This window comes from Hydra vulgaris, chromosome 05 (genome assembly GCF_038396675.1).
Source record: "Hydra vulgaris chromosome 05, alternate assembly HydraT2T_AEP".
In the NCBI taxonomy this organism is placed as follows: Eukaryota; Metazoa; Cnidaria; class Hydrozoa; order Anthoathecata; family Hydridae; genus Hydra; species Hydra vulgaris.
In genome coordinates this window covers 15,384,171-15,402,261 of record NC_088924.1, presented here as the reverse complement: position 1 = coordinate 15,402,261, position 18,091 = coordinate 15,384,171, and the positions used below count along the sequence as shown (strand labels likewise).

The 18,091-nt window shown below is 24.1% G+C and overlaps 1 protein-coding gene across 9 annotated transcripts in view; it reads left to right on the top strand.

Moving 5' to 3' along the window:
- Positions 1 to 4,249: 4,249 nt before the first annotated feature.
- LOC136080618 (epidermal growth factor receptor kinase substrate 8-like) overlaps positions 4,250 to 18,091 on the top strand; it is a 60,230-nt gene continuing 46,388 nt past the window's right edge. For 2 of the 9 annotated variants that reach the window (XM_065797492.1, XM_065797490.1), the window contains exons 1-9: positions 4,794 to 4,938; positions 7,191 to 7,336; positions 7,425 to 7,438; positions 9,695 to 9,728; positions 9,974 to 10,008; positions 10,086 to 10,157; positions 13,845 to 13,934; positions 14,046 to 14,195; positions 15,561 to 15,605. In XM_065797492.1, coding sequence (XP_065653564.1) covers positions 7,210 to 7,336; positions 7,425 to 7,438; positions 9,695 to 9,728; positions 9,974 to 10,008; positions 10,086 to 10,157; positions 13,845 to 13,934; positions 14,046 to 14,195; positions 15,561 to 15,605 — 567 coding nt within the window. In that variant the 5' untranslated portion in view covers positions 4,794 to 4,938; positions 7,191 to 7,209. Of the gene's footprint in view, positions 4,268 to 4,460; positions 4,537 to 4,793; positions 4,939 to 7,190; positions 7,337 to 7,424; positions 7,439 to 9,013; positions 9,160 to 9,694; positions 9,729 to 9,970; positions 10,009 to 10,085; positions 10,158 to 13,844; positions 13,935 to 14,045; positions 14,196 to 15,560; positions 15,606 to 18,091 lie in introns of those variants that run through there. The other 7 variants (XM_065797491.1, XM_065797488.1, XM_065797496.1 and 4 more) reach the window with 4 other exon arrangements.

Sequence of the window (18,091 nt, the reverse complement as noted above, 5' to 3'; positions counted from 1 at the left end):
CAATTATGTATGAGCTCTTATTGAGATGGGGGAGATACTGCGATTTTGATTCATATCATTAATTAGCTTTGCTAATTATTGACAAAAGTCACATGTTGCATTTTTAATTTTAAAACGTTTTGTATAACGATCATTAATGGTGACAAGAGCCACAAGTTGTACTCTTAAATTTTATATGTAGGAAATAATTTTTGTTACAAGGCAAGATTGTTTATAAGTAAAAAATAAACATTTTTAAAAACAAGATGGATTTTATAAGCGTTAAACAACAACTTGAAGTTTTAGAAAAATGAGTAAATCTGGCATTTCGAAATTTTTTGTAGAAAACTTCTTGATCTTCATCTGCGTAAAATCCAATGGGAATTGCTAAGGATTCTGATATCTAAATTCTGTTCTCTAGAAGTTTGTGAACAAAACGTGTTATAACATACCAATTATAGAGAATAATGATTAAATCAGTGGTGTCTCGGCAGTACTTGTAAAATATTCCAGGGTCAATCTCATTGCCAAAACAAACATCCTTCAAAATACTTCTCAGTCTTTTTACAAGTTCCATATACATGCCACTGATTTTAGAAAAAAAGGCTGAATCTTCAAGTGCTAGTCTTGCAGTATTGCCATTATTTGCCATTATTTGTGTTACCAAATTCTGGTCTGGGTTTGTCTATTACGAGGCTCAGTTCTTCTCTACATTTTTGTTAAATAATTATTTTTTGTTAAGCCACAATTAAATTCACATCAGTTTCCCTTGCTTGAAACTTTCTAATGTCCATTTTAAGTCCCAAGTAGAAGATATTCAAAAATTTAAATTAAGCAATAAAGAAAATTTTGCCCGAGGTCTTATGCATTTTCATCACAAATCCTGAGCCTTATCTCATTAACGTCATTCATTTGGAATGGTTTTGCCACACAAACATTTCTGGATTGAGTTAAATTATTATTTGTTAGAGCATTCATTACCTTCACATTAAACATTGTGAATTCAATCGTATAGTTAATTTTATGGGTAGTCTTTAACCAAACATTGTTGAAGATATGAAATTTCTGATCTTAACCTCTCTTCTTCCTTGATACAAAACAAATTGGACTACTTTCTGTACTAACTTTAACTTCCCGGTAAAAGTGGATACTTGATAGTCCTTTGTTTAACCAGATTGTTTGTCAATAGTTAGTTTAAAAGGTACCAGGTCTGAAACATACTTTCTTCTTTTGATTTCTACTGTAGATCTGTTTCAATATACTTTTATTTGTAACTATTCTGGCTTGAAACTCTGTCAAAACCTATTTTGCAATGCTAAAATCCATTCTCATCTCAAGTTAAGCTTTCTAATACAGAAACAAAATTGTTATCCAAATAAGGTTCAGGTAAAGCAGAAACTGCTTTACCTAAACCTTATTTGGATAACAATTTTGTTTTTCATAAAAACAGATCGTAAAGTGTTAGGTAAATATCTGCATAATGCAGAAAGGAACTGTTTCTTATCATTTGATATTAGTATCTGGTAAATCAACGTGCACCTCGAGATCGGTATCTAATGAACTCATTTTTATGGATTTGCCGGATTTATTGAGTAAGCTTTTATTTACCGTAACAAGTTCTTACTATTTAATTTGTAAGATAAGGACACGTAAAAGCTTTACAATACTTTGAATTTGATCTAAAATATTCTCTCTCTAACAATAAAATGCATGTTATAAACATGCATTGTATTGTTATATAAAGGATGCTAGAATATAATATTTACATATAATTACTATAAATATTTATATATAGTTTGTTTAAGCCATAATCTAGAATCGTTTTTCATTTTCTGAATATATAACCATGTTAGTTAAGGACAAGTTTATTCAATCCACATTGATTTTCTTCAGAGAATATATTAAGTTGATAACTGAATTTGTAGCTTGCTTTTATGCAAAGTTTTACCGACAGTTAACCAGGCCCTGACTTAGGCATGAGCAGACATTCCTATGGCACAGAAGCCCCCACCAGTCAAAGAAAAAAGTTTGACTTTTTTATATTGACATGTTTAAAGTAGACAATAGATCTTACGCAAACAAAAAATTTTATTGTAAAAGATAATTTTGTCAGGTTATTTCAGAATAAATAGTATTTCATAAATACTTTTATTATTATTATGAAAAAAAACAACATAATCACGATTTCAAATGAGAAAACAAAAAAAAATACGTTTACTTTATTTGTATAAGGAGTGCTAAAGAGTGTTAAAATCTCAACGAAAGATCTTTTATTTAAATTTTAACACTCCTTAAGGAGTCTTTAAACTTTAGCAAGTAAAGTTAATTGATGTAACTACCCAAACATTTGATTTTACAACCAAGTTTTTATTCAGAACTTTTAAAAGTGATTTAAAAAAAAAGATTTTAAAACAATAGTTTTAAGTATATAGTTACTTGTTAAAGAGTAATCTCTAATATTCTTCAGTCGAATACACATTGTTTCTCGACTGTGTAGCTTGACAACTATTGTGCACTGTTTACCTTAAACTTGAAGCAGTTAATCATAAAATTTGTTGGTTTTTCTGAAATTGTAAACAGTTAACAGCAATGCAATTACTAATTGGGCAGCATCTTTGATCATCTTGGGATATTTTAGTATAGCTTTCTTTACTTCAAGCTTACAAAACAATTAAATTTTTTAAATTTGATTAGACTCTAGCAGGTCGTGTCTGTTATTATTAACTTTTCAAAAGTGCTCAACATGTTAGAGATATTGTCAGTCATAATACACAACGCACGTTCTATCTTTACTTCAAACTTTTATATAACATCTTTCATAAGTTGATAAGATATTTACTAGGTTGCTGGAAGTTTGTATCTCAAATTGCTAATTTTCGTGTAATTATTTTTTTATTACCATTAATGAATCGAACATTAATGCCAAAATAATTTCTTCTGCTTCGTGTTCATTTTTACAAATACAAAACGTCCCTAATGTTGATTTTGCAGGATATTTTTTTTGTTTTTTAATTTATATAATTTTTTTAGCTTTTTCAATATTCATTTTTCCAATGTTTTCCCTAGTTAAGAAAACATTTTATTTTTGCGCCATTTTTCTACTTAAATCCAAAAAATCTGATTAAGAAAAAAAACTCAACGAGAGAGCATTCTTCACAACCATTTCAATAATATGTCCTTTAAATTAATCATCAGTCATTGGTATTGTAGACTTTTTAATGGTAAAAAAACTTGCAATATTTATTTGAATTAAATATTTCAAATTGATCAACTTAATTTTGAGGAGTTTGTAACACCAGATTTCTTACTTTCAATTTCCATTTGTTCTTTCATTTCATTCACGTCAGAATCTTTGGAATTTACTAAGTTTAACATTACAGTATTTTTTTATATATATAATAATTATTTTAACGTACTTATATTAAGTATATTAAATATTCTTGAAAAAAAAGTACTATAATTTATTTATATTAAGTTTGAAGATCTAAAATTTTGCATGCCAAATTTTGGTCATACTTATCTCATTGCTTATAAAAAAATCCTGGGCGCGAGCTATAGTTCTCCCTAGCCTTCACCTCTCAGCCCCCAATCAATCACTGCTGGTAGTTGAAAACTCAAACTAGGCTTAATTATTAAGTGTTTATTGCATAAGAAAACAGGGAATAGTTTTACTTTAAGAACTACTTCAGTGTCCGAAATCCTTACATTGCCTGCAAAAATAAAACAAACTTTACGTTGGCTCCGGCTCTAAAGATGGCCTGGCTCCTTGCTCCGGCTGCAAACCCCGGTTAAAAACACCTCAATTAAAATTATAATTATTTTTTTTTTTGGGGGGGGGGGGGAGGGTGAAGGGAAAGGGGAAGTTAAATTAAAATTTAAACTGTCCCAAAAACTTTATTCCGATAGAATGCTAGACCATCATCTCTATGCTATTGTAATATTAACTACATGTTTTTTCGAATATTAGAGCACCGTTACCTTTTTATTACCTTCAAAAAAACACTGGTTTATTTTTTGACGATTTGTAAAAATTAAATTTTCAGTTACTAGAAATGTAAAATTTAAAAAAATAAAATAAAAAACCACGTAAATGCAAAATGTTTAAGGTAATATTATTCTTTGTTATTTTTATACTTTCGCTTTAAGAATCAAATTAATATAAACTTTATTACATTAGGTCCAATGTCAACAATTACTTTTTTTTTTTAAAGAAAAGATGATGCGATTTTTATCGCTCTAATCCTAAAAATTTTGCAACGCGACATTTTCACCAAGAGTAAACAATAAAGTAAACAACAAGTCTACCAGATGCGTCTGTTATTATTTTAAATAAGTTGTTCATGAATTTTATAAAATTTTTCCTAAAATATAGACGCTTTTGCGACTTAAAACTCTTTCTTTAAGATTTCATAAAATTTATTCTTATAATGTTGTTTTTTTTAATAAAAATTTAGTAGCTATTTTCCATATTTATTTTTCAGATATGCTATGATTTCATCATTTAAAGAAAAATCCAAGTACCAGTGTTTTAGAATGAAGCTTTTTAACTGTTATCTGGTAAATTTTATAAGTAATGCAATTTTAAAATAAAACGTAAAAACTTCATGGAAATTTAAATATCAAACTAAATATAACGGAAAAAATACAATCCCTTCTAATATTATTAGTAATAACAATTCAAATAATTGTTTTAAGTTTATATATATATTTTTAACAATTTTTAATCAATCCCCTCTTGTCTCAAATATATAATTATATTTATAAAAACAATATTTATTTTTTGAAGTATTGTTTGTCTGTTATTTTTTTTTTTTATCCATGCTAGAAAGCAAACATTTTGTTTTCTTTTGTTTATAACATATAAAAGAGTAAACAAAAGGTAATAAGATTCTGCAAGGTGTTCAGTGTTTAAAAAAGATTTTAATGTAGAAAGTAAAAGCAATATTTTAAATTTAAAATGTATGATATTTTGAATATAATTTAATTTTAATTGTTTTTTTTTTAAATTGTTGAATTCATTAGCAAATAAGAAATAAAATTTGAAAATATAAGTATGAATATATTTGTGAATATATTCATACTTATATTATATATATATATATATATATATATATATATATATATATATATATATATATATATATATATATATATATATATATATATATATATATATATATATATATATATATATATATATGAATAATAAATATGAATATATATGTAATGAATATATATATAAATATAAGTATGAATATATATGTGAAATTATTATTATTATTATTATTATTATTATTATTATTATTATTATTAGTATATATATAATATGTTTTTATATAATATGTATATATATATATATATATATATATATATATATATATATATATATATATATATATATATATATATATATGTATATATATATATATATATATATATATATATATATATGTATATATATATATATATATATATATATATATATATATATATATATATATATATATATATATATATATATATATACATATACACATATACATATTTATATATACACACATATGCACATGTTTGTATAATCCTTATAAATTACAAATGAGTATTTAAGTATAAAGAGAACTGAGTTGATTAAAAAGTAATATTGAAAGGTGATAGAAAAGAAAACTGCAGATGAATTACAAGATGAGTTAATTAATGAAGATTTGATGAGTATTTCATACAAGAATAAAATTATAAGGATAATGAATATATTATTGAGAAATATGTTAACAAAGAAGTAGATTTTGAGTGAGATCATTGATAAATATAATGATATAGGAGGATCTTGGATATAACTCCAATATATATCTTAAATAATTTAAAAAGAAAAAGAAATTATCTAAATTTTTATGGAGGATCCAATGCTACATACAAGGTTCATAAGAGCCATATTAAAACCCTTTTATATACTTATACAAATAACTTTTGCTTCACAGCACTTTATATAGGGAGAACAAGAAATTTTTCAAAGCTCAATGATTAACTTTAATACTGCCGTGAAGAGAAAATATCTAACTTAAAAGATATCAAAACTTAAACGCATATGAAGAGACTTTATAAAGGAGACCAACTATCTAGGCAAGGTAGCCAAAAAAATATATATATTTTTTGAATATAATTATTTAGAGCAGCCAAAAAAGAAACCTAAATCCATTTTGATTCTTTGAAGGTAGTTAGGATTAAGGTAAGATACCAAATGTTTGTTAATTATACTCTAAATAAATGTAAGAAGACTATTTAGACCATAGATTAATCAGAGAACTCACAAATATTTTTAATATCAATGGTACTTTAGACACATCACTTAATTTGATGGGTGTTATTTCCAGATATAAGTAAATATCATTCTTAGAGGAGAGAAATTACATTCAATGTAATCAGAAACAATATAAAAGAGATGGCTATTTTCAGAAACAAAATATCACAAAAGATTTCACTAAAGATAAATATCACAAAAGATATATATACATATATATATATATATATATATATATATATATATATATATATATATATATATATATATATACATATATATATATACATATATATATATATATATATACATATATATATATACATATATATATATATATATATATATATATATATATATATATATACATATGTATATATATATATATATACATATGTATGTATATATATATATATATATATATATATATATATATATATATATATATATATATATATATATATATATATATATATATATATATCACTAAAAGAATTTTTACGAATTAAAAAAAAAGCATAACCCTTGCGAAGCTTTGTTTCAAGTCTTATTTGAAAATAAAAACACATTTTTTACTTGAAAAAATGAATATTTTATTATGTAATATTGTTCTTAAATACTCAAGTAATCACATAATGATAAATAAAATATAATTATTCATTATGTCATAAATTGTGTCATATCCATATTGTAAATGTTTTAACTTTCAAAAAAAAGAAGCTAAATTTTGACATTTTTATAATTTAAAGTTAGGGGTAGGATTTATGAATTCAGTACAGCTGATTCTTTTGAGTTAAAAAATGTGAAAAAACTGCAATGAAAAATAAATAAAAATCACAGTTTTTTTAATTTTAAATTATGTCTCTTGTTTTTATTGTTTCTTATTGTCTTTTATTTGTATAATATTATTCTCCAGTTTCAAGGTATCGTCATAGATGATGGTTCTTAATCCAGTTGCATTAGAAGAGCAAAATAAAATTGATGAAAATGCTAAATTTTGTCATGATGAAGTTTTCAACAAACAAAATTCTAATTATATAAATATTTTGTCAGATGAAAAAGGTATTTATTCTGTGTGTAGTATTATACAAAATAATAATCTGTCTATATGTTTATTTAATCATTATATAATGCTTTTTTAATTTTTTAGGTGCTACAGAATCAGTAAGCAAATTTTTTATGTTTTCTAAATTTTCTTTTTTTTTTTAATTTTTTTTATATAGTTTGTATAAGGTAAGATGGGTGAGATCTAAAAGTGAAACTTGATATTAATTTGTTTTTTTTGTTTAAAAATTTTTTATTTTAAATATATTTTGAAAAAAATATATTCAAAAATATTTTCGAATTTAATTTAAAAAAAAGAATGAGAAGTGCTGAATGTCTATTTGTTGTCATAAAACTCAATTTTTAAAAATCCAAAAATTTTATTAGAGAGTAAATAGTGGTAATAAATGCAATTAGTAACATATGTGTTATGACCCTATGATAAACACATTGAGATCACAATGTATTTCTTCAAATTTGTGTGTTAACCTATGTTTTCTTGATTAAAAAAGTTTCAAATATTTAAAACTCTTTCATATTTATTAAATACTAAAGGATAAACATTAACATTATTCATTTTTTATTTTATGTTTCTTTGTTGAAAGTGTCACAGAAATATTATCCATAAACTGATTAAATTGTGAGCTGTTTATATAAAAAAAACAACGTTTTATGTTAAATATGAAGAAGTATAATATTTTAAAAACACATAACTATTCTTAAAGTTTTTAAACAATTAAATAAGTTTTTCAGAATTCTTTGTACTAAGAACCTATAGTTATGTGCTATGCTTTATGGTGTCTGTAGAATACTTTATTTATTTAGTATCCTAAAATTTTTCAGATTGTTTTAGATTTTGAAAAATGTTTGTAATTAAAACATTTAAATGATTAATTTTTAATTAAACTATTTTAAAACTTTAATTTTATTGAGTTTTTTATTAATTAAAAAAAACTTATAGTAGTTGTTAATGAACTACTTTTATACTTTAGTGGATTTTATGTTATGTTTTTTTTTTTTAATTGTAATCAGAAATAAAATTGCTAAATATCCTTGATAAAACTTATTTTGTATATTTTTTGTTATTAACAAGTCTTTGCTTCATTCAAAAAGATGCAATAATTATGTTTTACAATTCTTTTGTTTAAATAAAATTTTAATCTAAAACTGAATGTAATCCTACTGTTTTATAACCATTGTATAATTATTATGAAGAATTTTAAATGGAATAATTAACTGATATTGTATAAAATCAATCAACCATGCTAATAAGAGTTTTTTTTAAATAAAATTAAAATTTTTACTTATTTAATGAACTTGATTGATTTATTAATTTTTAAATTTTATTTACTTGGCTCAGTTTTATAAACATAATTATATTACTAAATATTTAAAATTGTTTTATTTTTATTTTGAAGAACATATATTTTAAAGTTTTGTTGTATTTTTTATAAGATTTTAAATAACATTTAAATTATATTTCTATTACATTAAAATATTTTTTACAAATTAGCACAAATCTAATTTAATGCCATAAATACAATTGCTTTAATATGCAAATATTACACATGATGTTAACTGCCTATATATTACAAATTTTTCCTACATATCCCTGTTTGCAAACATTTGTTTTTATAAATCCACAGTCTGTTGCTGTGGTTACAAACCCTAATAATGATGAATTATCTAGGTATTTCAGTGTCATATTTTGATTTATAATCTTGTTCAAACAGTTTTACTATAGTTCAAATAATAAGTTTTCTTGATTTTTTCTGGTCTAATAGAAAGAGCATGTTATTTATTGTTAAAGTAGTGATATGCCTGGCATTATACAAAAAGTGGTGAGCTCCATTGTATTATTAGAATATGAGGTTTTTTTTTAGTAAAGAGAAATTTATTTTTTTAACCTTTAATTTTGTTTGTTTTGACTTTAATCTTGTATTGTGTTTTTTGCTTATTATTTATTTTATTACTCTTTCTTTTTTTTATTCATTATTGATAAATCATGTTGTTCAGCTACTTTTTGTATATTGTGCTTTAGTGAAAGTTATTATTTTTATAAATTTATTATCAAAAGTTTATTATGATTATCAGAATTAATTTTCAACTTTTTTTCTTCCAAATCTAAATTGTTTCTTTATTTTGTCAACTTTCATTTCCTGTAGATTAAGTTGTGTTTATTTATCATATTGATCTTTATGTTTAAGCTTATTTTAAAAGTGAATTTATTAACAAAATTGCTTGTAAATATTTTAACATAAATAAGTTAACATTTATAATCATTTAAGAGATAATATTTAAGATTATTTCATACTTATTTTTCTTTAGTTTCTAGTAGTATTTTTGTGATATTTATTTTATAAAATTTTTTTGTAGATTTTTAACCAGGGTGGTTCACCTTATAGTGGAGGTTAGTTATTAATAGCTAATTTTAAATTTATTTAAAAGAATAGTATAACTAATAATAATATTACTTTTTATTTTATTCAATTTTATTTTACCTTAATTTTTTAATTTAAAAAATTTTTAGTTCAAATATTTTTTAAGTATATAAAGAAATAAGTTCTGAGACATCTTTGCTTGTTAGAAAAGGAATTTAGAACAAATCATCCGAGGTTGAAAACTTTTTTTAATGTTATTTAATTTTTAAAGCAGGTATGGAAAATCAAGCTTTGAGGTTTCTTGTTGAGGTAAAGTTTGGTATCACCAATAGTTCATTGTTGGTTAAATAAATAAATTCTTTTAATTGACACAAAATATCTTACAGCATTTAGCTTCATTCCCTCAAGATGCAGATATAGGATATCTAACACCGGATGATGCTTTAAATAAGCTGAAGGTAATTTTTTTTTTAACATGTTTTATTTTTAGTAAATAGAATTTGTCTTTTGTTATTGATATTATGAAAATCTAGTTGTAATATTGATGTTATGAATATCTAGAATCTAAATGAAAACTGTAGCATCAAAATAATTTATCTTTTATCTTTGCTATAAATTCTTTTAATAAATGTGAAGTAATATGTATATTTATAAATATATATATATATATATATATATATATATATATATATATATATATATATATATATATATATATATATATACATATAAATATATACATATATATATATACAGTGCTCGAAGTGGGAAAAAAAGGTAGCGTGATGGTTTTTAATATTTTCTAATCACCATCCCACCTATCCTAAAATTATAGATTTCGTATTTTGTGTAGATTAAATAAAGGAATTATAAATCCCTAGAGTATCCCAATAGTAAAAAACCTATATTAAAAAAACAACTTGAGGTCCGTTATATTCTTAAGAGACTGTCACCATAAAATATTGAGATAAGTTTCACATCAAACGTCATTAAGCAATCAAAAAACAATGGTATATTTAAACATTTTATTTTTAAAAAAGTCTTTTTTTTTTGTATTTGCCAATTTTTAAATAATTGAAAAAAAATTCGGTCAGAATATCTTCCAAAATGTTTCACTTTCATTTATAGACTTTAATGCCGGCGCTTCACAATTCCTAAAATTAGCATCGCGATGTCCTTTCCCAAACCACTTAATGACGTAATCCTTTGGATCAAAATGCGTAATTGGTGGACCTACTAATGAAATGAACATTAAACTCGACACAGTTTTTATTAATAAAGAGTTTCGCAAGGAAGATAAGATTATATTCATAGTAGAAAAAGAACGCTCACATTCAGCTGTTGAAACAATCAAAGTATTTATAGCAGTTCTCAGAGGCTGAAGATCATTAGGGGTTTTAATTCAGTCACCAGTGGAAATGTATTCACGAAACCCTTGGACTGCCGTAATTTCACAAATATTTAAAGTTTTTGCTAATTGCCTAATATTGTTATCTCCAAAGCATGAATCTTGGTCTGCAAACCATTGTGGCTTATCAAAAAATTTTAAATTTTTTAATAAATTATCGTATTTTTCTTTGTTTGGATCATTTTCTTTGTCTTGTAAAGATTTATGTGCAGCTCTAGTTGTAAACATTCTAGAATCAAGATTTGCAAATAATATTCACCTGAATTATTTCTTATTGATTGAAATATATGGTATTTTAAGGTGATAAGCCAATGTGCATTAGGTAAAGAAGTTTGCCTATCTTGTAATTTTTTAGAAAGATGTTCTAGTTCTATTAAAGCATCTAGCATTAATCCCATGTTGAGTATGAAATTGATATCACATAATTTATTTTTAAGACCTGCATATTTGGCTCTATCTCCTCCATTATGCCTTAAATCCAATGAAGATTCATGAAAGTGTTGATACAATGTTGCATAGTTATTCCAAACAGCCATCACAGATCGAGCGCTAGATGACACCCATCTAGTGTCTAGAATTTGTCTAATGTAATTTAGTTTTACACTTAAAGCCATAGCAACAGTTTCCAGTTCTTTTTTGTTTTTAGGAGATGCACTGTAAATGGAATATAATTTATCAAAAAAGCTTTTTATGTGACAAATTGGTAAGATATTGCGCACAACATCATTTACTGCGAACTCTAATCGGTGATTGCTACAATGCCATAAAATCAAATTAGGAAACTGATTCAAAAGTAACTGGGCCACGCCTGCCTTTTTGCCAAGCATATTAGAAGCACCATCACATGCAAAAGACACCCAATTACGTAATAAAAAATTGTTGTCAAAACCAAAATCGTGTAAAGCACATATAAAAGAGTTTGCAATAGACGAGGCTTCTGTATTTGTTAATTCAATAAGATCAAAATAAATACTATTGATAATATTTATTTCTGGAATGTTCACTTTCAAGCAGATTGACAGAGCAGACTTTTTGCTCATTGTGGTAGATTTGTCTATCATAAACCCTACTTTATTATCGTTATGAAGAATATATTTTACAAGCTTAGTGCACATTTCATTTGAAATGTGATAAACAATATCAGCGCATGCGTGATCAGATAGTAAAATACGTCCCATGTCTAAACCATTTTCTACCTGTAATAATATTAGTTCTTTCAAATCAGAAAATGGACGATTCCTTTTTGCAATGTGATAAACAGTGCAAAATATGCGGTAGGTAGTTTCGTGCTGATTGATCTGCATTTTTGAACTAAACATCTCTATGGTGTTTTTTTTGGACTGAGAAATAATTTTACAAGCCTTTTCGTGTGCAACTGATAATTTATGGCTTGAAAGCTTTTTCCTCATTGATTGTTGTTTTTTTTCTTTTGTTTCGCCATACTCCTTAACGTTGCCAAGCGTCCACTCACTAGCCAATTTTTGCCTTGAGAATTTTCGGAACCTAAATTATTTGCTGACTTACAAACAGAACAACCAAATGAAACTGTCAACCAGTCAAATGTTTTTAATTTCTCCTTCCACTCTAAATCAGACCAGTAATCTGGAAAAATACCATCATATTGAGGAAAGGATTGGCAAGTTTCAATACTCGAAAAATCTGTAACTTCTTTATTTATTTCAGTGTCATTTTCCAAATTACTTTTAGAACTATCACTGCTTAACTTTCTTTTCCTTCTGCTTGCTAGCCATTTATCCATATTTATAATAAGTAAATTTTTTTTAAATCATAACATTTAATGTTGAGTAAATCTACTGTGTACTATATTTTATTTCACCAAAAAAAACTCCAATGATACTTTAACGGAAAAAAAAGCCAATGTCGCTTTTTGTTGCTTGGTAACTTTTTATTTAAAATACAAAAGAAAAGACGCAATGTTTTATAATTATCGATTTAGTTTTTGAACTTTCTACCGCAAATTTTTAAATAACAGCTGAGACTTAAGTTCATTTAAATTCGCATATTGCCGCAAACTTTAAAATTGTTTTTACAAGTTTATTTATAGGAGGAAAGAAAATTAAATTTCCATTAATTTATTATGTACCGGGATGACATCCCAACCCAAAATATGCATTAAAAAAGGAGTGGGATGGTTTTCAAAATTTAAAAAGATAACGGGATGGCATCCCGCCCCATCCCGCCTCACTTCGAGCACTGTATATATATATATATATATATATATATATATATATATATATATATATATATATATATATATATATATATATATATGTATATATGTATATATATATATATATATATATATATATATATATATATATATATATATATATATATATATATATATGTTTATATATAAATATATATGTTTATATATATATATATGTTTATATATATATATATATATATTGAGATTGGCATTAGGTAAGCAAAAAAAATTGTATACAAAGGTTTTACCATAAATCATAGAAACAAGGTCATCAATTTTTTGCTGACCTCAAACACTTTTAGGTCAGCATTCCCAAATGCCAACCCTAGTTCCGAGGCCTATATATATATATGTATATATATGTATATGTATATATATATATATATATATATATATATATATATATATATATATATATATATTATAACTAATACTTTTTTTTTTCCTGATGGTAGATTAGTTTGATTTTTTATTCATCACTTAAATAATTTGTTGTCATGGTTTTAGAAAATAAACTCGAATGGAGGACTTTGGGCTCAAAAGATGAACATGACTATATCAAATGAAAAAATAATCATGACTAATGCTCAAACAATGGTAACAAAATTTTATATACCTTATGAATAATAAAAATGGATAAATATTTATGAAATTATTTTATTTTTAATTAAAGTTGTAGTTTGATTATTTTAATTCATGCTTTAAAAGGAGCTTATTGAAGAGTATCCTGCTGAACAGGTTAGCTTGTGCATCTCCATCCTAGATGATCCAAATTTTGAAAATCTTTTAGTATTTTCAACAAGACCTACGCGTGAGAAAAGTGGAGCAGTGCATATTTTTCAGTCTAAAACTCTTGAGGTTGTTTTTTACTGAATTATTTTTTTTTTAAACTCTCATTATTACTTTAAGTTTTTGTTTTTTATTTTAAAGAAGTTTTCATCAAGTTATTCAAATGATTTTATTTTATTTTTCATAAATTATTTAAAAAGACTTATTGTTCATTTAAATCATTTTAATGTTTTATGAGTTCAATGTTCATCTTTTTTATTTCATCTGCATAATTTTTAGTAATTTATAGATTATTTAGAGTGAAACTGCTAGCTTGTTGTCTGTTGCATTTTTGCTTTTATTTAATATGAACTTTTTTTTTTCTTTTTTTGATAAATAAATCTTTCTGTTACCAAATTTATAACTAGAAAAGCAAAGACAATGACTTATAATAACATTAGCAGTTTTTTTGTTGAAATAAATTTTTTAGTTAGAATAACTAATTTGATAAGTCAAACTTATTTAATGCTAGCAAAGTACAATTGTCTTATGAATAAATTTAATCATAGTATAGTCTATTAGAGTTTATGTTTTTATAATTGCGGTTTTTTTTGTCATTTCTATAAAAATATTTATCTATTATAAATATATTTTCAGAGAACTTTTTTATTTTTTTTATTTTCATCACTATTGTTGCTCAAGATCATTTTTATTAGCAATTTTAGCTATCAATGCGAAATTGGTTGTTAAATTTATCACAAACTGTAGCATGTCTTGTAGTATAGTACCTGCTCAAATAACTTTTACACACTGCAATTTTCTGCTGACAAACGAGACATAGTAGCATTACTTTGCTCAAATACAAATTATTCAGTTGTCCAAGATAGATTAAATACACTACCTCTGTGTTTGCTTTCAGTATCATGTTTATGTTTTTTTAAGCTGCAGCCATATTTTAAATACATACATGTGTGTTTTATAGTGCTTGTTTTTTTATAAACAAACGCTAAATTTTTAATTAAGGAACATTTTCTAAGATATGCCTGATATTAGGAAAGTCTGACAGCAAACCTTTAAGTTTTTATTGTTTTATCTTATATATAAGTCCACACAACTTTTCTGTTTATAAAATCTTTGATTGTATTTATAGTTGATTAAAATGCTTGTTATTTATTTCATTATTATTATTATTATTATTATTATTATTATTATTGTTATTCACTCAATTATTTGTTTAATTTATTAAATTATATTATTTACTATTTTTATCTCTTTATTATTTATATTATTTATTGTTATTACTATTCTTATTATTGTTACTATTATTATTATTGTTACTATTATTATTATTACTATTGTGTATATTATCATTATTGTTATTATTATTATTTGTTTATTTAAATATAGATTAATGGATTATTTTGTTTTTAACTCTTAAAATATGTGTTTTTAAAGGTAAACATGATAACTGATGCAATCAATAGATCAAGAGAGATTAAAGTAAGAAAGATTTCTTATGATTTTTAATTCTCTTAAAAATCTTAAAAAATAGTAGGTTTAAAATTTTTTTAAATATAATTCTCTTAACAAAATGTGCTACAAATATTTTTGTATTTTTAGCATAAATTTTTCCATAAATATTTGTGAAAATCGGCCGATAATTATAATAATATTAATAATAATAATGATAATAGTAATAGTAATAACAACAATAATAATAACAACAACAATAATTATAAAGAAAATATATATTGCTGTTGAAGTTTAATGGCATGTTAAGTTTATGTCAGCCTTTACCAATTATAATTTAACTTTAAATAAATAATCGTTTTTTTGGCTAAAGTTAAGTTAAGAAACAATTTCCACCATTGATGCTTTGATTTGCTGATGATTCATTGACTCTGGTAAATAGTTCTGTGGTTTTGCTTTTTTTTTTTGTGTGTGAAAAAAATGTTTATGAATCTTTTCACCTGTTGATTGCATAAGCTATGTTTGAGTTGATTATTTCTTGTATTAGCTCCTGGTCCAGCATCACAATAATGATGTAACAAACTTTGATTGGTTGCACCATGATATGTTTTCAAATTTTTGAAGATAAAAAATGAACTAAATAATCTTGTTGTTTTGGTCAGCATTATTAGGTTCAGTTTAATTACCCTTTTATTTTTAATTATGTTTCTAATTTTGAATACCTGCTTAGTTGTGATTCTCTGAACATGAAAAGACATTGAGTATATCTATTTCTTTTTTCAAAATACAGATTAAAGACTTTAGCAGCAAATTCAAGATGTTGTCATGTTTATGCACAATATATCTTTATGTAAGAGTCTCAAGTTTTATGTTTGAAGGCTTCCAATATTTAACTTTACTGTTTTCTTGTGAAGTTGCTGCTTTGATTTTTTAAAATCTCTTTGAAGCTACTGCATAATTTATTTTAAATTGTCTAATATTAAAACAACTAGATCTTTTTCAGGATTTCTTATTGATCAAAGTTTTGATTGTGTTTATCTAAGTGCATGATTTTACATTTATTTATCCATTTTTTTATTCTACTAGCTTAATAGAATCATTTTGGATAATATTGGGAGTTGATTATAGAATTAACAGATAGATTTGGCCAACTTGCAAACCCTAGGGAGACAAATTAAATAAATAAAAAACTAAAAAACTAATGTAACCTCATATAGTTTAGTATGTAAACTCATATAGTTTACAGAATGCTATGCATACAAATACTTATAGATTAACATAGTCAGGACTCATCCATTTTCTAATATCTGCTGTTAGTGTAAACTTTCTTACTAGTTCCTTAGCAACATGTATTTCTTCAAACATAGTTGGTTTTAGTAGATAAACAATAGATCTAATAATATGTATATTTAGTTAATTGAGATTTTGCCAACTACACACAGTTTTTTAAAAACATTCAAGTTTAAATTATTTACAGAAATAAGAAATTTAAAATATTTAAATAGACTATAGAAACTCTTTAATCAATTTTAAAAAGAGCCTTTAATCGGTCTTATCATATCCAGGGACTTAATGTTGGGAGTTGTAATGTTGATAGATTGATTTGTCCTGAATAGTAATATGGGCTTTTTTAATTTATTCAAACATGTTTATGCATTTATTACTCATGAAAAAAAAACACCCAGGAGCTCATTAACCCTGAATATAACAATATCCATGGGTCATTAACCCTGGGCAAAGCAACATCCAGTTTGTATAACTACATGATCATAAACTCTGGGTTTATTGGGAATGTCAAAACATTTGTTAATCCAAGAGAAACAGTATTGAGGAGCTTAATAAGACTGGATATATAATTTCATCTTTATTTAACAAAAAAAATAGAAAAAAATCTTTAAAACAAAAAAAATCTTTCTGTTTTAATCATTAAATTATTTTGTGCAATGAAATTTAAGAAATGTATTTAAAAAGATTCAAAAAAATTTGAAAATTTTCATTTCATCAGTTGAAAATTACAGTTGAAAATTAATCTCTAATTTTGTTATAGTGTTCCCTGCCCTTGTTATAGTTTCTTTCAAGTTATTTTTGTGTCTAAATGCTTAGTAGTTAATTTTATTCATCATTTATTATTTAAAATTTGTTTGATAAGGAATTAGTTCACTAATACACAAATATAAACAATAAAATATCTTGAAACAAGTCATACTTAATAAGATATCAACATATTTTAATGCATACTTGATATAACAATCTTTTGATACATACCTGATAAGGTGTCAACATACTTTGATACATACTTGATAAGATGCTAACATACTTGATATAACAATCTTTTGATACATACTTGATAAGATATCAAGGAAAAAATTCAAATATTTTAACACTTTTTTTGATGCAAATTTTAAAATTGTGTTTTTTCAAGTTTGATTTTTTTTTCTCACATGTATACTAAGTTTATCATTTTATTATTTGTCATTCATGAATATTCAAGTTATTACAATTAAAAGATTATTAAT